This window comes from Crinia signifera, chromosome 6 (genome assembly GCF_055691185.1).
Source record: "Crinia signifera chromosome 6, ASM5569118v1, whole genome shotgun sequence".
In the NCBI taxonomy this organism is placed as follows: domain Eukaryota; kingdom Metazoa; phylum Chordata; class Amphibia; order Anura; family Myobatrachidae; genus Crinia; species Crinia signifera.
In genome coordinates this window covers 161,959,553-161,985,219 of record NC_139222.1, presented here as the reverse complement: position 1 = coordinate 161,985,219, position 25,667 = coordinate 161,959,553, and the positions used below count along the sequence as shown (strand labels likewise).

Genomic DNA, 25,667 nt, shown 5'->3' with positions numbered 1-25,667 from the left:
GCGTGTGAACCAGAACAACATATATGCATGATCGGATCCTTGAAGCTCCTCATTCCTGCCTGGGGTTTCGCTGTCTGCTGTGATACTTCTAGCACATTCTGGTTGGCATCTCAATGCTGGGAGCAACACTCCAGGCAGGAAGGAGGAGGTGCAGGGTGCTTGAATGAACACTAGTGCATACTGGGGGCGATTCTAATTTATTTGGTTCCCAGCGAATCTGCAACGCGGACCGATGTGTAAGTACTACGCATGCACATAATAGCATATGTGCAGGGCTTCTGTGTGGGCGACTTGAATAGTTGCCGTGACGCTCACACAGGGGGGGGGGCGGGATGGAGGCGGGCAGGGGGATGGCGCATGTGGATGCCTGGTATTTTCTGTGCATTCTCACAAAAACACTGGGTGCGCCCAGGAAACCACTGGGAGTCCTCATGCGAACACAGGCGGGCAGCTTCCCGCTCCGTTCTTGTACCCGGCCAGTGCAAATATAAGTCAGTCAAGACTGACTTCGATTTAGTGTGAAGATGTAGTGTAGTTTTGCTATTCTGTATTCACAGTGCAATTCAGTGATTGTGCATGGTTTGTTTAGATCATTTAGGTAACTTATTTGTTGTCTAGCCTGTGTGTGCCATTTGATTTGTGTAGTGCTCGGTGTCTGTGTGGGTTTACTGCTAATGTGGACTGTAAAGGTTTATATCTTATTACCTGTATGTTCTCCATAAACCATTACTTCATACCTACAATCTAAGCATTCCATGCAACTATCCAAATAATACATTTTAGAGGAAATACCAATAGCTGTGGTGACTGTTACACCAATACCTATGTAGTGAGATCAGAATAGTTGTACTGAGGGACAGTTGCACTTAGGCTCTTATTCCGGTTGACTCACAAAGCAGCGGCATTTCTCTGCACTGCATACTGTATGTAAATGTATGTGAATGTTACTCTGACACATACCACCTTAAGGCCAGGACCCAATGTTTCCCTGCAGGGTATGGACAAAATATGGCTTGCCTTCTTCCCCTACATCCTGGTGCCATTTAAATCCAGGTAAAAGGCCCACAACCACCTGGCCATCCACATGGATAAGTAAACATGATTAATCAGACCAGGCTAACTTCTTCCATTGTTCCATTGTCCAGTTCATTTGCCTACACCGCCTTCTCTTGTTACCACAAGGCAATACCTGCCTCACACGGCTGTCCACATGTTGTAAACAGACAGACATGCACACACCTACTTTTATATAATCAATCCAAAAATGTAAGCTGTAAAATTCAGCATACCTTGTATAACCACTGCCATGAAATTCTGTGCTGTTCAAGCTGGCGATCACTGTTTGCTGTGGGGAAAAAAGGGTTAATTGTTATGAACAGGAGAATATGATAGTACTACATCAGTGATGACTAACCTTGACACTCCAGCTGTTGTTGAACTACACATCCCTGCATCAGTTAAATTGTAGTAAGGCATGCTGGGATGTGTAGTTCAACAACAGCTGGAGTGTCAAGGTTAGCCATCACTGCACTACATAAATATTAACCCAAACAGTTTTAACAAAATGCATTTAATTTTTGTTGTCTACTTCTAAGACAACAGGTAACATATATAAATTGCTAGGAGGTCAGGTTACATGTCATAACATTAACTGGAAAATGGTATTAAGTCAGCCTTCATTTGGGAGATCAGAATGTAGTCGGTAAAATCCAAGGCATGCATGATAATTGCAATAAGACATTAGGTGCCATTGGCAACCTAGCTTCTGGGATTTGTACAGCCTGCCCGGATATCTCTGAAAGAAAACTCATTGCATATGATGATGGCCACCAATTTGATAGGTATCATTACAACTATTGGCTGGATTCGAAATTGGAAGTTATTTGCTGTACAGAACGTGGTTGTATTATACAAATGTTCTACTGTACATGTACACTGCTCTGAAAGAGGATATTAAAATATAATATCTGCAAAATATACTACATCACATTTAGTCCAGTTTTTAGCCAAAATGCAGTCTATACATTTTTAGTTTTAAGCCAACTAAAAGCAACCATTTAAAAAAAAAAAAAAAGAATGATCTGCTCATGTCCTTATCATGTGCCTAAGTAAGTTGGGGGCAAACAGGTGTTCCAGGAGTGCCCACACACTAGAAAGATCTGTGATTTATCTTAAGCTATCCATTGAACTTGGTCAGCCCTTGGCAAAAGATTTTGTACATCTCTTAACAAAATGTATTCATACAATTTCAGAAAAATTGTATCCCATTCAGGTGGTATGCAAGGAAATTTCCCGGGCTGAGCTGCACTGCCGATGCAGGCTCCCTGATGCTTACCCCATGTTCTGCATGTAGTTTCCCCTGCTTCACTCCTCCGATCACACCGGAATAACCAAATACCTGAGCATTGAATGCAGTCATATACCCGAGTGCCCCCAACCATTTGAACGAGCCTGAACGCATTTGAATACCCGAGTGCACAAAGCACCTGAATGCCCCCAAATGCACGAATGTGCATGAACACCTGAGCATATAAATGCGCTTGAATATCTGAGCGTCCCCTAATACCTGAACGCAGCCAAATGACTGAACGCCTGAATACCTGAACATCCGAGCATTGAATGCAGTCAAACACCCAAGCGTGCCTAACCATTCAAATACACCTGAACGCACTCAAATACCCAAGTGCACAAAGTGCCCGAACACCCCCAAATGCACGGACATGTACAAATGCGCTCTAATACCCGAACGCACCAGATATTTTATATCAAGTGCCAAGTGCCTGATTGACCGAACATGGCCGAATTCCCAAGTACTGGAGCACTGGTCTCACAGATCTTTAGCTGCATCTTCTGATCAGAAGTTGCAGCTAAACATTTGCGGGGCTGCGCATTGGAGCGCAATAGATCTGCGGTAAAAGTCGGATAAATCGATGTAGTGTGTAAGACCTTTAGGGTACCCGGCCTCTATTAAATCATATCAACCAAAAAAGCACACTACCGATATGGGTTATATTTATGACTGTGTATGGGCTTTTTTGTCCCTGTCCTGGGTGCTTCCTTGTGGGAAGAAGCTTTATAGACCAGGTGAACTGCATGTTGGATGCCAGTCTAGATAAAGGTGCACTCAGCACTCAGAATTAAATTAACTCCTGGACAGTTAAGACAAGAGCCAATTGTCTCACACAATGGAATATTCATGTTAAGGCATAACTTCTGCTCATACAGTAGGAGGATAACAACACTTTTGCAGAAAGTAGTTGAGAATGGAGAGAGAATTAGCTGTCAATTCTTTTGGAAAGGCTGCTCCGCAAAACAAGACATACCTGTTTTTCAAGTACACTAACAAAATATGTTATTGGTGTAATAGTCACTATGAAGCAGTTCAGATAAAATATTTAGACTTCAGAAGACTTACCGCCACATTACCACATGTCTGAAAGGCCGTAAACATAAACATGAAGGCGAAGCCCAGGATGAAAATGTTTAAAAACTTCTTCTGTTCTGGAGTCATGTTTGGTTTATAAATCAGATCAAATTCATAAAAAAAAAAAAGTCTGGGTACCAACTTTAAAGCCACGAACTGTAGGAGAAAACCAAAGCATGTGTATTACAACTCAGCACAGTAGTATTGATGGGTATCATTATTACTGTTAAACAGTTATTAGGTCGACCACAAAAGGTTGACCTAGGAAAATGCTGACACAAGCAAGAGGTTGACACCATAATTTTAGCATCAATCTGTATATATGAGCACAATTAGTCTAACTGCTTCGCTCCCAATGCTATTGACGAGGTGCCTCGCTCCGTTGGCACACATGGATGGTAAAGAATGAAAAAGTAGTTAAAAAATAAAAAAGCATGTCAACATTTTCATAATCAACCATTCATGTCAGCATTTCATGTAAGGAGCTTTTAATCAAACACAGTGGTTTTTAAACTCAGTCCTCAGGACCGCACACATTTTCCAGATCAACCAGCAGGAGCACTGTGTATCACCAACTGTCACATTATAAAAATCACAGGTGACCTGGAAAACATGGATACCGAGGTTTGAGAACCTTTGATCTAACGAATGATAACCTTTCTCTGGTTTTCTTAAAAGTAGTGATGATAATCAAAGACTGAACCCTCAAAGGTAAATAGTCAATAGACCTTGGTCATTGGACCACAGTCTCTGAAGTGTTCTCAATGGCAAAAATACTTTGCGTCTGCCATAAACCATCGATGGCCATTCCTACTGTAAAGTAAAGGTGCCAATACACCGGTGAGATGTATCTCACAATCTGGTTGCATGCAATTTGCTTGCAATGTAGGCGGGACCTTCCTGGGGGACAGGATCGCATATGATCCATTGTACGCAGTCCATTTGCATACAATGTATTTCATGCGATCCTATTAGGTCTGAACGGGCTAAGACAAATCTTTATGGCAGGCAGTGAGATCTAAGGCACACGGGAGTGCGCCTCTCAATCCCACCAAAACCACCTGCGATGTGCCAGTTTTCATGAGATCCATCGCACCAATGTGTCTCATCGCATGAAAACTGGCCAGATTGCACCGGTGTATGGGCATCTTAAGTTGTACTACCTCATTGTTTGTATGTAAAGGTTTACTAACATTTTCCCTTCCAATCTGTTCATCAGCTGTTGCTCAGTACCCAGACAACTGTTGCATCCATCTATATCTATGTTTTCCAACTCCAGTCTTCAGGGACACACCTAAATATTTGTCTGTCCAATCTGTCTGGTGGGAAGAAAATACCTGGTAATGTATGGAAGCAAATGACAATAAATTATTAGCTCCCCAATGCTGGAAAATGGACAAAAACGATTGTTAGGCTTTCACCCATTGGACTCTAAAGGATAGCGGATATAGCAGCCATCAGCTGTGATGCAAATCCGATGTGATATTTCTGGGAACAGTGTCGTTCACATAAATATCGTTGGTACACAGTAGCTGACAGATTAACATTATATCAGCTAGTGTGTGCCCAGCATAAGCCTAGCAAAATACAGGTGGTGGAATGAGGCTATATGGTGATTACAATAGCTAGCAACCAAGTGAATTACGGTTCTAAAATACTAATACAAGTTTATACATTTATTTTATTTATTAAGTTTCTTATATAGCGCAGCATATTCCGTTGCGCTTACATTGCATAAATAAACCATATTTATTTTGACATTGTAATGAGTGGTACAAAACACATAAACAGGAGTGCCACTAAGTAAAAAGGAGGGCACCAATCAAATTTAACAACAGTCTGCAGTTAAACAAGAAATTATACCTGAGCTATTAATCTCATTTTGGATATTCACAAGGCTACTCAAGATAAAGAAATGTGTTTGCTCAATGTAATCCCATTTTTGGCCTCAAATCATAAACTTAAATTAGTAGACATAGTAGATCTTATTAAAATCCAAAACTAAATACTGTATGAACAGTTTTAATTCACCAATGAATAAGCAAACAATAAACAATTCTTAAAATACTTTTGTCATTAGATTTCACATTTTCATATTATGAGTTTGTAACCTAAATGTCACCTTCCCCAGACTAGTAGTGTGGTAAATAAACTTCGCTTATAGACAAACAAACGAAACAAAACAGGTTACATGCACTAAATAGATAAAAATAAGTAATTGCATCCAACTTGGAGAATGGAACAATAAGGATGTAACAATGAGGAAATGAGCTCATGTACATCTGCATAGCGTTGTTACACTTATCTTTTATGTTATTGTTTCTACAGAAGTTGAAGGAAATGAAAGCAGGATCAGAGATCTATATTTTCATAGAAAGGACCAATTCCCACCACTGCACAACACATGAAACCCAATTGTGAGTCATTCATTTGATATGAAGCTTCGCTGTATTTTCCCTACCTCTGTGCCAGATGCTTCAGTCAGTCTCTATAGACCCAGCCACGAATGTAGAGCATCGGACAAGTGGAAGTGTGAGTGTCTGCCGGGAAGATAGTTATACTGTAGGAACACGGGACGATCTCTAGTCAGCTGACCTGTAACCAGACAGACAGAGCCATTACTTCCTCCAGCAGTCAGCTGGTACAAAGGTCCGCCCTGAGCATATTGGGAAATAGAGTAAAATGATGACACCGCAGAAAGAATGCAGCAGCATAGGAGGAGGAGGGGCTGCCTGCCACCAGTCACAGTGCCTACTACCTAGCTGTAGCAGAACCAGAACATAGTGAATACTATAGAGGACACCATAAGAATTGATGCACTGCAGCGGGCTGTAAATGATTCCTGCAGATAATGTGTGGGGCAGTGTCTGCTACAGTCGGCACTTTTACTGCAGCAGGAGATGATTGTAATGTCAGTCGAATGGCACAAAGAGCTACAGCTCCCCTGTCAGGTCACTGCTGCACCATGTGCAGAGGAAGTCTCTGGGTACTACATTTCCCAGGAATCACTGCTTGCTGCCACATCATCATTCTGAAAGATGAACATGTACATTTCCACAGACATTGAAACGCATGTTGTTGTTTTGGTTTGCATGGGAATTTGCTAACATGAAACCAACACTGACTCAAGCACAAAGTGTATTAAATTAATATTAATACTAACATGCTGCAACACTAGCTATCTGGGGTATTCTCAGCTAGGCCCAGGGAAACCGATACAAACACGACAAATTGCATTTTATTTTCTAGTAGTCATCACAGTAGCCTACGTATGGGGTTAATGTCATTCTCATTGTTATCTCATAAGAGGTATATTAACGAGAGACCATTTTTAATCACTTTAAATATAAGTAAATGTGTTTGTGCCCCTGAAACACATTAGTGTAGACCGATTTCCATCAGTTTAAACTTGATTTAAAAAAAAAAAATGATAAAGAAAATGATCTGAGGTGATGAGGATATACATGTTGTACTGTCATACCCTTCTCTCAAATGATAATCATGATCCAGTATTTTGTTTTTCTGTTATCTTATGATAAAGTACTGTTCTTACTTTTTTTGGTACTTGTGTACTTTCACGGCTCCCACGATGTGCATCGTACAGAGAAAAATCGCATCGCATGCGATCACATGAGATCGCATGGGATCTGATGCGATGCGATTTTTCACAGAAATTATGGACATGAGTTGACATCATGTAAAATGCACCCCAAATGTCATTTTTCGCACTGTACCACCCCCACTATCAACGCCAACCCGAAGCGTGGCGAGCGCAGCGGTACGCGCCCTACGACCTTTTCATACCCCCACTATCCACGTCGGCGTGGAGTTGAGAATAGAAAGTGTGGCGAGCCACCAAGCCCGAAGCGTGGCGAGCGGACACGGATACCTGTGAAGCCCGCGAGGGGACACGGATACCTGTGAAGGTATCCGCGTCCTCTCGCGGGGCTCGCTATGCTTCGGGCTCGGTGGCTCGCTGCGCTCGCCACAATTTCTATCCACGCCGGCGTGGATAGTGGGGGTATGAAGAGGTCATAGGACGCGTACCGCCACCCCCCGCGGGCTCGCTGCGCTCGCCACGCTTCAGGTTGGCGTTGATAGTGGGGGTGGTACAGTGTGAAAAATGACATTTGGGGTGCATTTTACATGATGTCAACTCATGTCCATAATTTCTGTGAAAAATCACATCGCATCGCATCAGATCGCATGCGATTTTATAAAAATGCATAAAAACATGGGAAAATCGCATCGCATCGCATGCCACTACATATGGCATGCGATGGGAGCCGTGAAAGTACCGTTTTTTTAGTATTACCAGTGTGTACAGTATGCTTGTATCAGGAGGTGTGTCCACAACAAGATAAGCTTAGCTTACATTTCTGAATCTGCAATGAATGGAGCAGGAAGTACCAATCATCAGGCTTATTTGCATATGTTGTGCAGTAGGCACAATGATCTGAGATCACATACGCTGCATACACACATTGGATTATACTTTAAACCAGGGGTTCCCAAACTTTTTTGAATCACGGCGCCCTAGAGCATCAAAATATTTTTAAGGCACCCCTAGGCCAAATGCTTCTTATCGAAAAATTCAGAAAAAAAATATTAAATTAAGTCCATTGTGTTTATATGTCACAGTTATCTGGTGAGGGACAGGATTTTCTTCTGTTTGTCCACATATATTATGATTGGCAGCCACAAGCACTGGTTTTGAAAAAAGAGAAAGAGGACTAACCGAGGTTAGTGTAGAGCGCTTAAACCAGAGTCGATTTTGTCAATAAGCTGCTGCTTAAAGGGAGTAGTCAGCTCCCAAATGGGTTGAAGTTAGAAAAGAAAAAGAGAAGCAGCGCTGGTAAAATTAGATATACAGGTTGAGTATCCCTTATCCAAAATGCTCGGGACCAGGAGAATTTTGGATAACGGATTATTCCGTATTTTGGAATAATTTAATAGTTCAATGATGTATTTTGAAGTATCTTGCATTTATGCTGTATAAACACATAATATACACACAAATATATTTTATTACCACATAAAATACACACAAATATATTTTAATTGTTCAAAAAACAAGGTTTCAAAACATGAAACAAAAAAATGTGTGTACTATCTCAGCACTGAATTTGAATGCCAAGCAATCATTGTCTTGCACATATATAGTGCCAGTTACATATCATGTCCCCAGTGATGCTGTTACAAATGTCCCCAGTGAGTTTTTAGCAAAAAAAAATTTTTTTTGCAGTTTCTGGAATGTCCGTATTTCGGAATAATTCGGATAACGGATATTCGGATACGGGATACTCGACCTATACATGTAGTTAGTTTAATGAAAGTATAAACATATTAAAAATCACACACATACATGAATTTGAATAAAATAATTAGAATGGACCCAATTTGAATAGTCACCAATATTTTGGAGAATGGTAAGTCCTGCTCTGATCTTGGTATAAGGGGGTGATGGAGTCCGTATTAGCCAATTGATGGTATCCTGTAGATGTTTTGAAGTGGACTCAACCGATGGCACAGTTGGAAATTAGCCTGATCGGGAGTCCTCACTGCTGCGAGTGACAGGTGTCCATATTTCTGATGGCAAGAGACTTACAGGAATGAAAAAGATACATCTATATCTATACATCTGATCGTATCTTTTTCATTCCTGGAAGTCTCTTGCCATCAGAAATATGGACACCTGTCACTCGCAACAGTGAGGACTCCCGATCAGGCTAATTTCCAACTGTGCCATCGGTTGAGTCCACTTCAAAACATCTACAGGATACCATCAATTGGCTAATACGGACTCCATCACCCCCTTATACCAAGATCAGAGCAGGACTTACCATTCTCCAAAATATTGGTGACTATTCAAATTGGGTCCATTCTAATTATTTTATTCAAATTCATGTATGTGTGTGATTTTTAATATGTTTATACTTTCATTAAACTAACTACATGTATATCTAATTTTACCAGCGCTGCTTCTCTTTTTCTTTTCTAACAAGCACTGGTTTTGCCTGGTACATTGACCCTAAATAATATAAATTGATCCTGGTCCACCAACCCAAGGCACCCCTGCAAGTGTCCTGAGGCACCCCAGGGAGCCTAAGCACACAGTTTGGGAACCACTGCTTTAAACTTTAAAGACCACTCATAACAACATTTTCATGCATACAGGTATCATCTAGTGTGAATGCGCTATATCGTTAATGGTGCACTCTCCCATGAGTTGTTGGTTGTCCTCTGTCCTTTGTCCTCTGTAAATGCAGCTCATCTGAGTATATCATATCATCAACAAAAGTATACTACTGGATGTGGCCACTAACAATATCATTTGTAAAATCGCTCAGTGTGTATGCACCATATAATTTGTCAGGGAATTCCAGGTAGGGATGGCCATCGTTGCCTTCGTCATTGCTGGTTTCCATCAATGGCAAAAGTGCAACTGACCATCGATAGTGTAAAACTATGCAATGGATGACCATCGATAGTATTACATATGGATGATCATTATGTTTGACTGATTGGACTGTGGGCCAATCAAAACACGTGGGTGGGGCTTTGCGTGTGTTGTGAGGCGGAGCTATGCTCCGTATCCCAGCACTTTGAAAAAAGAAAACAGCAAAACATCGGTTTTGCTGTGCCATCGATGGAGGGAAACCATCTTGTTCTCCCCCATCGATGGCAAAAGTATTCAACATCAGCCATAAACCATCGATGATTTCATATCATCAATGGTCGATGGCCATCCCTAGTTCCAGGCAGTTCATGGAAAATCATTGACAACATTGCATCATTTGCAATCACGATCTCATTAGCCCTGCAGCCACTCATAAGCCAGCACGTGTCACTGTTTATTCAGGCAGGCAACGCAAATTACCTATAGCAGCCCCATTTCCAATGAAAACATGGATGCTATCGGGGATTTTGCTGCAGCGATGGAAAACACAAGTTTCACTGAACCTGTGTGTTTTTCGTAGAACCAATAGTAGATCATTGGGAAAAGTTGTGAAAATTTGGCATATAGGATACTGCTGTTAGTGTTGTGAATAACTGGGCAGATAAAATATATAGAATTAACAATTTTAATGTGGTATAAAATGAACTGGCAACCATTAAAATGTTAGATACTATGAACTGAGGCATTGTAATGTAGCACAATATGAAATAAAGGCAGTGGTTCCCAAACTATGGGCCTTATTTTGGTTCACTCTTAGAGGCAAATTCCTTCTTAGATGGGTAAAACCATGTGCGCTGCAGGGGGGCAAATGTAACATGTGCAGAGAGAATTAGATTTGGGTGAGTATTTTGTTTCTGTGCAGGGAAAATACTGGCTGCTTTATTTCTACACTGCAATATATATCTCACTTTGAAGAAAAACCCCACCCAAATCTAACTCTCTCTGCACATGTTATATCTGCCCCACCTGCAGTGCACATGGTTTTACCCATCTAAGAAGGATTTTTCCTCTAGTGAACCAAAATAAGGCCCAATGTGACGTGGCACCCTGTGGTGCCTTGGGTGACTTACAGGGGTGCCCTGGATTGGTGGTCAATTGTGCCCAAAGTATTTATGACTAATGTAATAGGCAAATTATGGACAAATCCTAAGGATCAGATCTAAACATAATTGACATAACTTAATATCTTTTTTTTCTGATTTTGTAAATTAATATTTTGACTAGGAGTGCCGTGAAAAAAAATCTGATACATAGGGGTGCCGTGATTCAAAAAGTTTGGGAACCACTGCATTATAGTGTAGCATAATATGAAATGAGGACTCTGTAATGTAATAATATATATGAGGGGACACTGGGTGAAATTAAATTGTTGTTTGCCCCAGCTGCCGCATGATAGTGCCCAACAGAGCAATTCAATTGTTGCTCTGTTCAGTCGTGCATGCAGCCAGAGAGGACATATTTCAGTTTGCAGCCTCAGTTGAAATGTGGAAAAATATTGCGGTTTGGGCACTCAGATAGGAGTTTGAGCTGGCAGAAAGGAATTTTTTGGATTAACTTTGCGCTTAAACGCTGCCCTAGGTCGTATCGGATAGTATGAATCACCCTACATACCACACATGGAAACAGAAAAGAAGAAATACCGATACTATCCTTTGGGCGCTGTTCAGAGGAAGTTTTCACTTAAATTCATGGAATAAGTACCCAAAATAAAGAGATAAAAAACACCACAATAGTGTAATATAGGGCCTTATTTTGGTTAATTCTTTCTGACAAAATCCTTCTTAGATGGACAAAACCATGCGCACTGCAGGGAGGCAGATGTAACATGTGCAGAGAGAATTAGATTTGGGTGAGTTATTTTGTTTCTGTGCAGGGTAAATACTGACTGCCTTATTTTTACACTGCAATATAGATCTCACTTTGAAGTAAAACCCCACCCAAATCTAATTCTCTCTACACAAGTAACACCTGCCCCCCTGCAGTGCACATGGTTTTGCCAATCTAAGAAGGATTTTGTCAGAAAGAATTAACCAAAATAAGGCCCATTGTTTTGATGGATTATTATAATCAGAATTCAGTGTACATTGGTCTTTAATAGGTGAACTCGTACCCTTTACGTTGGTCTACTTTTTAAGGGTAGACATAAATCGCTTGTGAGGGAGCGGTCAGATCACCGTTGGATTTCACCAAATCAAGAGGAATTTCCAGTTGAATCCATAGTACCCAAAAATGGAAAACAATACCACAATAGTATAATACTGTTTTGGTGAAATTGATGCAGTCAAAATTCAGTACATATTAATCCTTAATAGGGGAACTCGTATCATTTCAGTTGGTCTACTTTTTAAGGATAGACATAAAGCGCTTATAAGGGAGCGGTCAGATCACCGTTGGATTCCCCCGATATTCACTCTATTTGCAGCTTATGAAATAAAAGAAAGCTGGTATGGTGTAATCCCGCTTTATTCACAAACAATTAAAGGTACTTGTGTATTATCACGGCGCCCCCGATGTTGGTCGTGCGATGTTTTTATCGCATCGCATGCCATACACCCGATGGCATGCGATGCGATGTGACGCGATTTTACACCACTATTCGATTAAAAATTGTACAAGCACCCTAATGGGTGCTTACAATGTAAAATGCACCCCCACGCCACCCCCCACTATAAAGTGAATCCGAAGCGTGGCGAGCGCAGCGAGCCCACGAGGGGCGGCGGTACGCGTCCTACGACCTTTTCATAACATTGTAACATGGGGGTGCATTTAACATTGTAAGCACCCATTAGGGTGCATTTAACATTGTAAGCACCCATTAGGGTGCATTTAACATTGTAAGCACCCATTAGGGTGCTTATACAATTTTTAATCGCATCCCATCGCATTGTATGGCATTGTATGCCATATACAATGTCATACAATTTTAAAATTGTATGCCATTGTACAACATCACGCGATATCGCATCGCATACCATCGTATGCCTTATGGTATGCGATGCGATGGGCGCCGTGATAATACAAAAGTATCCAATTAAAATATACAACAGGGTTAAAACTTCAGACTCTCACCGAGTAGATATGTCCACACTGAAATGTAGACAATAAGGCAATTGATGTAAACCAGGCGTCCCTGCAGCCTCTCCCAGTGCCAAGTCCAAAGTCTTTTGCCCTTCACTCCACCGGGAGTTTGAGCTCCCTAACCCAGACTTTAGATGAGTTTAGCTAATAAACCTGGTACTAATGGGAGCACAACAGTGGGGACAATTGAATGGTCCTCTATCTGCCCATTACTTTTGAGCATCCACAAAACAACTGAATTGTCCCTGTATAGCTGTGTACACACGGGGGCGAAATATTGCTGAGCAATATATTGCTTAGTGTCTGCTTTTCATCAGCGACCAGAGATGGTCGCTGATGAAAGGGAACCTCTGCTGGGGGAGCTGCAGAGGGAATCAGCTGGTCGCAGGAGCAAACTCCTGCGACCAACGATCATAAGGGACTAAAAACGGGAGCGCGCACCCAGTGATTTATCTCCACTGCACACTCCAATCGCTGGCAATATGGTCGCTCAGTGACCATATTGCCAGTGATTATAGCCCGTGTGTACACACCTTAAGTCATAATGTTAACTGGAGCTACTATTGCAGAATTTGTACTGGCAACCCTATACTATGACATAATGTGAACTAGGGCGCTACTATGGTTCATAAAATAAAATAGTGCTCAATTATGGGGCATAAAATTACCAACTACTTGTGAAGAGGTGTCTTTCTAGAAGCATTGGTATAGGAACCCCATCAAAATTTTGGTATAGGGCACACAAAGTTCTTGCTGTGCCTTTGTACAGTCCCACTAACTCTGGAAGAAGTATACACTGCACTGCTGTATTGAAATATTAATGAAAGTCTCACGCTATTCATAAAGACACAAGACACACCGATTTGATAAAAAATAAATCACTATATATATATATATATATATATATATATATATATATATATAGTACAACTAATATTTATATATAACAAAAAATCAAGCATTATATATATAATGCTTGATTTTTTGTTATATATAAATATTAATTGTACTCACAGAAGGAAAGGTGGTTCAGGGGCACCTAGGACTACCCATGACATTGGAGAGATTTAGCAAGCCTTCTTATTGGTTATGAGGTGTCAAATTTTCTTTTTCTTTTTTTCTGGCTGTTTGCCAAATCAGGGATGTCCGTAAATTGGTAATAATTGAAGGTCCTGGGCTGGACAGCTTGGCACCACCACAACAGATGTATCCAATAGGGTACTTATGCAGATTCTTTAAAGTGCAATGCAATTTGGCAATACTCCATTAGGTATGGATACAGAAGTGCAAAAAGGCCAGAGTTGTTATACCTCTAAAGCTAAATGAGGTCCAGGCAGGATACTCCCTACTTCCACTCAATCTTACAGCTTTTCATTTGGTGGCCATTTTGCTTTTTACCAGCAAATTATAATGTAAAGACATGCATTTAACCTGGCAGACATATTGCCTTTCAACAGCTAGCGTGTTCCATAGTTCAAATATTTTTGCATTCCATCCACAATTTAATAAGAACAGAAATATATTATTAACCCCTTCCTGACAGAGCCAGTTTTTGCGTTCCTGACAGAGCCCTTTTTTTCAAATCTGACATGTCTCACTTAAGTGGGGATAACTTTTTTTTGCTTTTACTTATCCCAGTGATTTTGAGATTGTTTTTTCGTGACACATTGTACTTCAAATTATTGGTAAATTTGGGTCGATACAGTCTGTGTTTTTTTGTGAAAAATACCAAAATGTCGTAAAAAAATGGAAAATTTAGCAATTTGCAAACTGTTAAATTTTCTGCTTGTGAGACAAATAATCATACCACTCAAAATAGTTAATAACTAACATAGACCATATGTCTACTTTATGTTGACATCATTATTTCAACTTCCTTTTAAATTTTTTGGACACTAGGAGGCTTACAATATGAATAGCAAATTCTCAAATTTTCAAGAAAATTTCAAACACTGATTTTTTTAGGGACCAGTTCAGTTCTGATGTGACTTTGAGGGACTTGTATGTGAGACACCCCCATAAATGATACCATTTCAAAAACTGCACCCCTCACAGTATTCAAAACAGCATTTTGGAAGTTTGTTAACCCTTTAGGTGTTTCACAGGAATTAAAACAAAGTGTAGGTGAAATTTCAAAATTTCATTTTTTTTGCAGATTTGCAATTTTAATACATTTTTCTAAGGAACACAGTACATTTTACTAGAGAAATGTGACTAAAAATTGATTCCCCCAATTCTTTTGTTTTCATAAATATCCTATATGTGGCCCTAGTGTGCACGTTGACCAAACCACAGGCTTCATAATAGAAGGAGCACCTACTTGATTTTGGAGCCTCCTTTTTATGAGATTATTTTTTAGGCACCATGTAGGTTTCTAGGCACCATAAGATGCTAAAAGTTAGGAACCCCCCCACAAGTGACCCCATTTTGCAAACTACACCCCTCAGGGAATTCATCTAGGGGTATAGTGTACATTTCAAACCCCCAGGGGTTTCACCAATTTTGATACAACTGGGCAGTGAAAATGAAAAATTACATTTTTTACACAAAAATGCAGTTCTGGCTCAAAATTTTTCATTTTCAGAAGGTATGAAGGAGAAAAAGCACCCCAAAATCTGTGCCCCAATTTCTCCCGAGTACGGCAATGCCTCACATGTGACCAAAAAATACCATTTGGGTGCATGGCAGGACTCAGAAGGGAAGGAGTGATTTTTGGATTTTGCAGCTCAGATTCTGGTGGAATTTTGGTGGGTGCTATGTCGCATTAGCAAGACCCCCCAAGCACCAATACAGTGGAACCCCCCCACAAGTGACCCCATTTTGCAAACTACACCCCTCAGGGAATTCATTTAGGGGTATAGTGTACATTTCAAACCCCCAGGGGTTTCACCAATTTTGATACAAGTGGGCAGTGAAAATGAAAAATTACATTTTTTTACACAAAAATGCAGTTCTGGCTCAAAATTTTTCATTTTCAGAAGGTATGAAGGAGAAAAAGCACCCCAAAATCTGTGCCCCAATTTCTCCCGAGTACGGCAATGCCTCACATGTGACCAAAAAATACCAGTTGGGTGCATGGCAGGACTCAGAAGGGAAGGAGTGATTTTTGGATTTTGCAGCACAGATTTTGGTGGAATGAATGGTGGGTGCTATGTTGCACCAATACAGTGGAACCCCCCCACAAGTCACCCCATTTTGCAAACTACACCCCTCAGGGAATTGATCTAGGGGTATAGTGTACATTTCAAACCCCCAGGGGTTTCACCAATTTTGATACAAGTGGGCAGTGAAAATGAAAAATTACATTTTTTTACACAAAAATGCAGTTCTGGCTCAAAATTTTTCATTTTCAGAAGGTATGAAGGAGAAAAAGCACCCCAAAATCTGTGCCCCAATTTCTCCCGAGTACGGCAATGCCTCACATGTGACCAAAAAATACCAGTTGGGTGCATGGCAGGACTCAGAAGGGAAGGAGTGATTTTTGGATTTTGCAGCTCAGATTCTGGTGGAATTTTGGTGGGTGCTATGTCGCATTAGCAAGACCCCCCAAGCACCAATACAGTGGAACCCCCCCACAAGTCACCCCATTTTGCAAAGTACACCCCTCAGGGAATTCATCTAGGGGTATAGTGTACATTTCAAACCCCCAGGGGTTTCACCAATTTTGATACAAGTGGGCAGTGAAAATGAAAAATTACATTTTTTTACACAAAAATGCAGTTCTGGCTCAAAATTTTTCATTTTCAGAAGGTATGAAGGAGAAAAAGCACCCCAAAATCTGTGCCCCAATTTCTCCCGAGTACGGCAATGCCTCACATGTGACCAAAAAATACCAGTTGGGTGCATGGCAGGACTCAGAAGGGAAGGAGTGATTTTTGGATTTTGCAGCTCAGATTCTGGTGGAATTTTGGTGGGTGCTATGTCGCATTAGCAAGACCCCCCAAGCACCAATACAGTGGAACCCCCCCACAAGTCACCCCATTTTGCAAACTACACCCCTCAGGGAATTCATCTAGGGGTATAGTGTACATTTCAAACCCCCAGGGGTTTCACCAATTTTGATACAAGTGGGCAGTGAAAATGAAAAATTACATTTTTTTACACAAAAATGCAGTTCTGGCTCAAAATTTTTCATTTTCAGAAGGTATGAAGGAGAAAAAGCACCCCAAAATCTGTGCCCCAATTTCTCCCGAGTACGGCAATGCCTCACATGTGACCAAAAAATACCAGTTGGGTGCATGGCAGGACTCAGAAGGGAAGGAGTGATTTTTGGATTTTGCAGCACAGATTTTGGTGGAATGAATGGTGGGTGCTATGTTGCACCAATACAGTGGAACCCCCCCACAAGTCACCCCATTTTGCAAAGTACACCCCTCAGGGAATTCATCTAGGGGTATAGTGTACATTTCAAACCCCCAGGGGTTTCACCAATTTTGATACAAGTGGGCAGTGAAAATGAAAAATTACATTTTTTTACACAAAAATGCAGTTCTGGCTCAAAATTTTTCATTTTCAGAAGGTATGAAGGAGAAAAAGCACCCCAAAATCTGTGCCCCAATTTCTCCCGAGTACGGCAATGCCTCACATGTGACCAAAAAATACCAGTTGGGTGCATGGCAGGACTCAGAAGGGAAGGAGTGATTTTTGGATTTTGCAGCTCAGATTCTGGTGGAATTTTGGTGGGTGCTATGTCGCATTAGCAAGACCCCCCAAGCACCAATACAGTGGAACCCCCCCACAAGTCACCCCATTTTGCAAACTACACCCCTCAGGGAATTCATCTAGGGGTATAGTGTACATTTCAAACCCCCAGGGGTTTCACCAATTTTGATACAAGTGGGCAGTGAAAATGAAAAATTACATTTTTTTACACAAAAATGCAGTTCTGGCTCAAAATTTTTCATTTTCAGAAGGTATGAAGGAGAAAAAGCACCCCAAAATCTGTGCCCCAATTTCTCCCGAGTACGGCAATGCCTCACATGTGACCAAAAAATACCAGTTGGGTGCATGGCAGGACTCAGAAGGGAAGGAGTGATTTTTGGATTTTGCAGCACAGATTTTGGTGGAATGAATGGTGGGTGCTATGTTGCACCAATACAGTGGAACCCCCCCACAAGTCACCCCATTTTGCAAACTACACCCCTCAGGGAATTCATCTAGGGGTATAGTGTACATTTCAAACCCCCAGGGGTTTCACCAATTTTGATACAAGTGGGCAGTGAAAATGAAAAATTACATTTTTTTACACAAAAATGCAGTTCTGGCTCAAAATTTTTCATTTTCAGAAGGTATGAAGGAGAAAAAGCACCCCAAAATCTGTGCCCCAATTTCTCCCGAGTACGGCAATGCCTCACATGTGACCAAAAAATACCAGTTGGGTGCATGGCAGGACTCAGAAGGGAAGGAGTGATTTTTGGATTTTGCAGCTCAGATTCTGGTGGAATTTTGGTGGGTGCTATGTCGCATTAGCAAGACCCCCCAAGCACCAATACAGTGGAACCCCCCCACAAGTCACCCCATTTTGCAAACTACACCCCTCAGGGAATTCAACTAGGGGTATAGTGTACATTTCAAACCCCCAGGGGTTTCACCAATTTTGATACAAGTGGGCAGTGAAAATGAAAAATTAAATTTTTTTACACAAAAATGCAGTTCTGGCTCAAAATTTTTCATTTTCAGAAGGTATGAAGGAGAAAAAGCACCCCAAAATCTGTGCCCCAATTTCTCCCGAGTACGGCAATGCCTCACATGTGACCAAAAAATACCAGTTGGGTGCATGGCAGGACTCAGAAGGGAAGGAGTGATTTTTGGATTTTGCAGCTCAGATTCTGGTGGAATTTTGGTGGGTGCTATGTCGCATTAGCAAGACCCCCCAAGCACCAATACAGTGGAACCCCCCCACAAGTGACCCCATTTTGCAAACTACACCCCTCAGGGAATTCATCTAGGGGTATAGTGTACATTTCAAACCCCCAGGGGTTTCACCAATTTTGATACAAGTGGGCAGTGAAAATGAAAAATTACATTTTTTTACACAAAAATGCAGTTCTGGCTCAAAATTTTTCATTTTCAGAAGGTATGAAGGAGAAAAAGCACCCCAAAATCTGTGCCCCAATTTCTCCCGAGTACGGCAATGCCTCACATGTGACCAAAAAATACCAGTTGGGTGCATGGCAGGACTCAGAAGGGAAGGAGTGATTTTTGGATTTTGCAGCTCAGATTCTGGTGGAATTTTGGTGGGTGCTATGTCGCATTAGCAAGACCCCCCAAGCACCAATACAGTGGAACCCCCCCACAAGTCACCCCATTTTGCAAAGTACACCCCTCAGGGAATTCATCTAGGGGTATAGTGTACATTTCAAACCCCCAGGGGTTTCACCAATTTTGATACAAGTGGGCAGTGAAAATGAAAAATTACATTTTTTTACACAAAAATGCAGTTCTGGCTCAAAATTTTTCATTTTCAGAAGGTATGAAGGAGAAAAAGCACCCCAAAATCTGTGCCCCAATTTCTCCCGAGTACGGCAATGCCTCACATGTGACCAAAAAATACCAGTTGGGTGCATGGCAGGACTCAGAAGGGAAGGAGTGATTTTTGGATTTTGCAGCTCAGATTCTGGTGGAATTTTGGTGGGTGCTATGTCGCATTAGCAAGACCCCCCAAGCACCAATACAGTGGAACCCCCCCACAAGTCACCCCATTTTGCAAACTACACCCCTCAGGGAATTCATCTAGGGGTATAGTGTACATTTCAAACCCCCAGGGGTTTCACCAATTTTGATACAAGTGGGCAGTGAAAATGAAAAATTACATTTTTTTACACAAAAATGCAGTTCTGGCTCAAAATTTTTCATTTTCAGAAGGTATGAAGGAGAAAAAGCACCCCAAAATCTGTGCCCCAATTTCTCCCGAGTACGGCAATGCCTCACATGTGACCAAAAAATACCAGTTGGGTGCATGGCAGGACTCAGAAGGGAAGGAGTGATTTTTGGATTTTGCAGCACAGATTTTGGTGGAATGAATGGTGGGTGCTATGTTGCACCAATACAGTGGAACCCCCCCACAAGTCACCCCATTTTGCAAAGTACACCCCTCAGGGAATTCATCTAGGGGTATAGTGTACATTTCAAACCCCCAGGGGTTTCACCAATTTTGATACAAGTGGGCAGTGAAAATGAAAAATTACATTTTTTTACACAAAAATGCAGTTCTGGCTCAAAATTTTTCATTTTCAGAAGGTATGAAGGAGAAAAAGCACCCCAAAATCTGTGCCCCAATTTCTCCCGAGTACGGCAATGCCTCACATGTGACCAAAAAATACCAGTTGGGTGCATGGCAGGACTCAGAAGGGAAGGAGTGATTTTTGGATTTTGCAGCTCAGATTCTGGTGGAATTTTGGTGGGTGCTATGTCGCATTAGCAAGACCCCCCAAGCACCAATACAGTGGAACCCCCCCACAAGTCACCCCATTTTGCAAACTACACCCCTCAGGGAATTCATCTAGGGGTATAGTGTACATTTCAAACCCCCAGGGGTTTCACCAATTTTGATACAAGTGGGCAGTGAAAATGAAAAATTACATTTTTTTACACAAAAATGCAGTTCTGGCTCAAAATTTTTCATTTTCAGAAGGTATGAAGGAGAAAAAGCACCCCAAAATCTGTGCCCCAATTTCTCCCGAGTACGGCAATGCCTCACATGTGACCAAAAAATACCAGATGGGTGCATGGCAGGACTCAGAAGGGAAGGAGTGATTTTTGGATTTTGCAGCACAGATTTTGGTGGAATGAATGGTGGGTGCTATGTTGCACCAATACAGTGGAACCCCCCCACAAGTCACCCCATTTTGCAAACTACACCCCTCAGGGAATTCATCTAGGGGTATAGTGTACATTTCAAACCCCCAGGGGTTTCACCAATTTTGATACAAGTGGGCAGTGAAAATGAAAAATTACATTTTTTTACACAAAAATGCAGTTCTGGCTCAAAATTTTTCATTTTCAGAAGGTATGAAGGAGAAAAAGCACCCCAAAATCTGTGCCCCAATTTCTCCCGAGTACGGCAATGCCTCACATGTGACCAAAAAATACCAGTTGGGTGCATGGCAGGACTCAGAAGGGAAGGAGTGATTTTTGGATTTTGCAGCTCAGATTCTGGTGGAATTTTGGTGGGTGCTATGTCGCATTAGCAAGACCCCCCAAGCACCAATACAGTGGAACCCCCCCACAAGTCACCCCATTTTGCAAACTACACCCCTCAGGGAATTCAACTAGGGGTATAGTGTACATTTCAAACCCCCAGGGGTTTCACCAATTTTGATACAAGTGGGCAGTGAAAATGAAAAATTAAATTTTTTTACACAAAAATGCAGTTCTGGCTCAAAATTTTTCATTTTCAGAAGGTATGAAGGAGAAAAAGCACCCCAAAATCTGTGCCCCAATTTCTCCCGAGTACGGCAATGCCTCACATGTGACCAAAAAATACCAGTTGGGTGCATGGCAGGACTCAGAAGGGAAGGAGTGATTTTTGGATTTTGCAGCTCAGATTCTGGTGGAATTTTGGTGGGTGCTATGTCGCATTAGCAAGACCCCCCAAGCACCAATACAGTGGAACCCCCCCACAAGTGACCCCATTTTGCAAACTACACCCCTCAGGGAATTCATCTAGGGGTATAGTGTACATTTCAAACCCCCAGGGGTTTCACCAATTTTGATACAAGTGGGCAGTGAAAATGAAAAATTACATTTTTTTACACAAAAATGCAGTTCTGGCTCAAAATTTTTCATTTTCAGAAGGTATGAAGGAGAAAAAGCACCCCAAAATCTGTGCCCCAATTTCTCCCGAGTACGGCAATGCCTCACATGTGACCAAAAAATACCAGTTGGGTGCATGGCAGGACTCAGAAGGGAAGGAGTGATTTTTGGATTTTGCAGCACAGATTTTGGTGGAATGAATGGTGGGTGCTATGTTGCACCAATACAGTGGAACCCCCCCACAAGTCACCCCATTTTGCAAACTACACCCCTCAGGGAATTGATCTAGGGGTATAGTGTACATTTCAAACCCCCAGGGGTTTCACCAATTTTGATACAAGTGGGCAGTGAAAATGAAAAATTACATTTTTTTACACAAAAATGCAGTTCTGGCTCAAAATTTTTCATTTTCAGAAGGTATGAAGGAGACAAAGCACCCCAAAATCTGTGCCCCAATTTCTCCCGAGTACGGCAATGCCTCATGTGTGACCAAAAAGTGGCAGGACTCAGAAGGGAAGGAGTGATATTTGGGTTTTGCAGCACAAATTCTGGTGGAATGATGGTGGGTGCTATGTCGCATTAGCAAGACCCCCAAAGCACCAATACAGTTGAACCCCCCCACAAGTGACCCCATTTTGCAAAGTACACCCCTCAGGGAATTCATCTAGGGGTATAGTGTACATTTCAAACCCCCAGGGGTTTCACCAATTTTGATACAAGTGGGCAGTGAAAATGAAAAATTACATTTTTTCACACAAAAATGCAGTTCTGGCTCAAAATTTTTCATTTTCAGAAGGAATGAAGGAGACAAAGCACCCCAAAATCTGTGCCCCAATTTCTCCCGAGTACGGCAATGCCTCATGTGTGACCAAAAAGTGGCAGGACTCAGAAGGGAAGGAGTGATATTTGGATTTTGCAGCACAAATTCTGGTGGAATGATGGTGGGTGCTATGTCCCATTAGCAAGACCCCCAAAGCACCAATACAGTGGAACCCCCCCACAAGTGACCCCATTTTGCAAACTACACCCCTCAGGGAATTCATCTAGGGGTATAGTGTACATTTCAAACCCCCAGGGGTTTCACCAATTTTGATACAAGTGGGCAGTGAAAATGAAAAATTACATTTTTTTACACAAAAATGCAGTTCTGGCTCAAAATTTTTCATTTTCAAAAGGTATGAAGGAGAAAAAGCCCCCCAAATCTGTGCCCCAATTTCTCCCGAGTACGGCAATGCCTCACATGTGACCAAAAAATACCAGTTGGGTGCATGGCAGGACTCAGAAGGGAAGGAGTGATTTTTGGATTTTGCGGCTCAGATTCTGGTGGAATGAATGGTGGGTGCTATGTGGCATTAGCAAGACCCCCGAAGCACGGTGAAATTATGAACCTAATAATCCATAGATGTGTGGTATATTTTAAAACACTCCTTTATACATAGGCCGGGTTTGTCGGGGCAAGTGTCACAGTGGAAAATAGTTTGCTTTCTTATTCCCTTTTTATAGCAAACTTTGCACCTTTTTTGTGTCCTGCCCTTTTTTCCAGTGGAGGGGATTTCATCAGGAAAATGCTGCCCTGGTACAATACGGGGGCCAGTACTAGAAGTACTGGGGCCCTCTGCCTGCTGGTTCCCAAATATTAGGCCCTTTATGACTTCCTCTTGAAAGTGCATAAATGTCCCCCTCTGGCCGGTAGAACGGAATAGCACGTAAGCGTTATACAGTGCCATCTGGATGATATACACGGCCAGCTTCTTGTACCAGATTTTTGTTTTCCGCAGGGCACTGTACGGCTTCAGTACCTGATCTGAAAGATCCACTCCGCCCATGTACCTATTGTAATCCAGGATACAATTAGGTTTTGAGGTGTGGGTACTGGTACCTCGTACAGGGACGGAGGTGGTACTGTCTCCGTGAATTGTTGTCAGTATAAGGACATCCCTCTTGTCCTTATATTTGACCAACAACATATTTTCGGTGCATATTCCCCTGCTTTCACCCCTTCTCATTACTTGGGCAATGTGCGTTTTTGGGAGGCCTCTTTGGTTCTTGCGCACAGTACCGCAAGCTGCTGTACCTCTTGAACCAAGGGCCTTAAACAGGGGGATGCTGGTGTAAAAGTTATCCACATAGAGGTGATAACCTTTATCCAGGAAGGGGTGCACTAAATCCCAGACAATTTTTCCACTAACACCTACGAGGGAGGGGGGGCATTCTGGCGGTTCAATTCTTGAATCCTTCCCTTCATATACCCTAAACCTGTGAGTGTACCCTGAGGTGCTTTCACACAGCTTATACATTTTTATGCCATACCTTGCCCTCTTACTGGGAAGGTACTGGCGGAATTTAACCCTTCCTTTAAAATGTATAAGGGACTCGTCTATGCAAATGAATTTATCTGGGATGTACATGTCTTCAAATTTGGCACTGAAATGATCAATGACCGGCCTGACTTTGAATAGCCGGTCAAAGGTGGGATCATCTCTGGGTGGGCACTGTGCATTATCCTTGTAATGCAAAAATTTAAGGATCATCTCAAATCGAGCCCGGGGCATGGCCATACGGTAAAATGGGGTGCTGTACAGAACATCTGTACTCCAATATTGCCTAATTTCTGGCTTTTTTACTATGCCCATATGAAACACCAGACCCCAAAACGTCATCATCTCTACTGCATCTACAGGGGTCCACCTAGCAAATGATGACGTGGGGTTTTGAGCAATAAACTGCTGGGCATATAAATTAGTTTGGTCCACCATTAAATTTATAAAATCATCAGAGAAAAATAATTTGAAAAAGTCAATTTCTCTGAGACCTGTGGAATCAAATTGGATTCCTGGCATGGCCAAAAACTCAGGAACCTGGGGCTCAAAATTGTCTGGTGGTGGGGTCCATACGAGATCAATTATTGGGGGGGGGGGTCTCAGCTGCTCTACGGGGACGTCTTTGAGGGGGTCCCTCATCACCAGAGGAGGAAGAGGAGCTTAAGGCGAATCCTTCAAATTCCCCGCTTGCATCACTGGCTGTGTCAGAGTCAGAAGCAAGCATGGCATATGCCTCCTCTGCTGAATACATTCTTCTGGATGACTGGGATGACATTTGGGATGACATTTGGGATGCCATTTTTATTTTTGTGTTACTGGTAGTGAAATGTTTCAACACGTGTATAGTGTAGGGGGGGGTACAAACTTTATTTCAACCTGGGGGGAATGTAGTGTGTAATGTGTATGTAGTGCAGAAAAAAAAAATACTTTATACCCAAAAAAAAAATTGAAGGGGTTAAAAAAAAAAAAAAAATTGAAGGGGTTAAAAAAAAAAAATTGAAGGGGTTTAAAAAAAAAAAAGGTCCTGCGCCAAAAATTGAGCACAGATGTTGGTCAGTAACGTCTGTCACTGAACAGCGCTCAAAGGCAACAGGAATTTGATCAAAAAAAAAAAAAAAAATAGATCAACCCTGTGCCGAAAAAGCTGATCAGTGATGTACGTCACTGATCAGCGCACAGTGGCCACAGGACACCCACAAAATCACAGTGTGTGTAAAAAAAAAATTTAAAAAAGACCCCACAAAAAAAAAAAGGTGATCAGTGATGCGACACTGATTACCAGTGAGGGGCAGCAGGTGCACAACCTTTGGTGCAACTGACAGTGCAACTGGCAGCAACTGACAGGTATATATATATAAAAAAAAAAAACCTCTGCACCCCCAAAAAGTTGCTGATCACCTCAGATATAGTGATCAGCACAAAAGGCGGGGGCAGCAGACACAAAATTTAGCACTCTCTATCACTCTCTGTCACTATCTCTCACTATCTCTCACTATCTCTCACTATCTATCACTCTAGGACACTAAAAAACCTGCACCCCCAAAAAGGGGGGGTAGCAGACACAAAATATACACTCTCTATCACTCTCTGTCACTATCTCTCTCTATCTCTCTATCTCTCACTATCTATC

At 41.8% G+C, this 25,667-nt stretch overlaps 1 protein-coding gene across 3 annotated transcripts in view; it reads right to left on the bottom strand.

The window, feature by feature from the left end:
- Positions 1-25,667, bottom strand: part of MFSD11 (major facilitator superfamily domain containing 11) — a 62,667-nt gene that overhangs the window by 31,317 nt on the left and 5,683 nt on the right. The window contains exons 1-4 of one of the 3 annotated variants that reach the window (XM_083147854.1): positions 5,886-6,111; positions 4,618-4,761; positions 3,416-3,580; positions 1,290-1,345 (exon numbers count right to left, since the gene is read on the bottom strand). In XM_083147854.1, coding sequence (XP_083003980.1) covers positions 1,290-1,345; positions 3,416-3,511 — 152 coding nt within the window. In that variant the 5' untranslated portion in view covers positions 3,512-3,580; positions 4,618-4,761; positions 5,886-6,111. Of the gene's footprint in view, positions 1-1,289; positions 1,346-3,415; positions 3,581-4,617; positions 4,762-5,885; positions 6,112-25,667 lie in introns of those variants that run through there. The other 2 variants (XM_083147852.1, XM_083147851.1) reach the window with 2 other exon arrangements.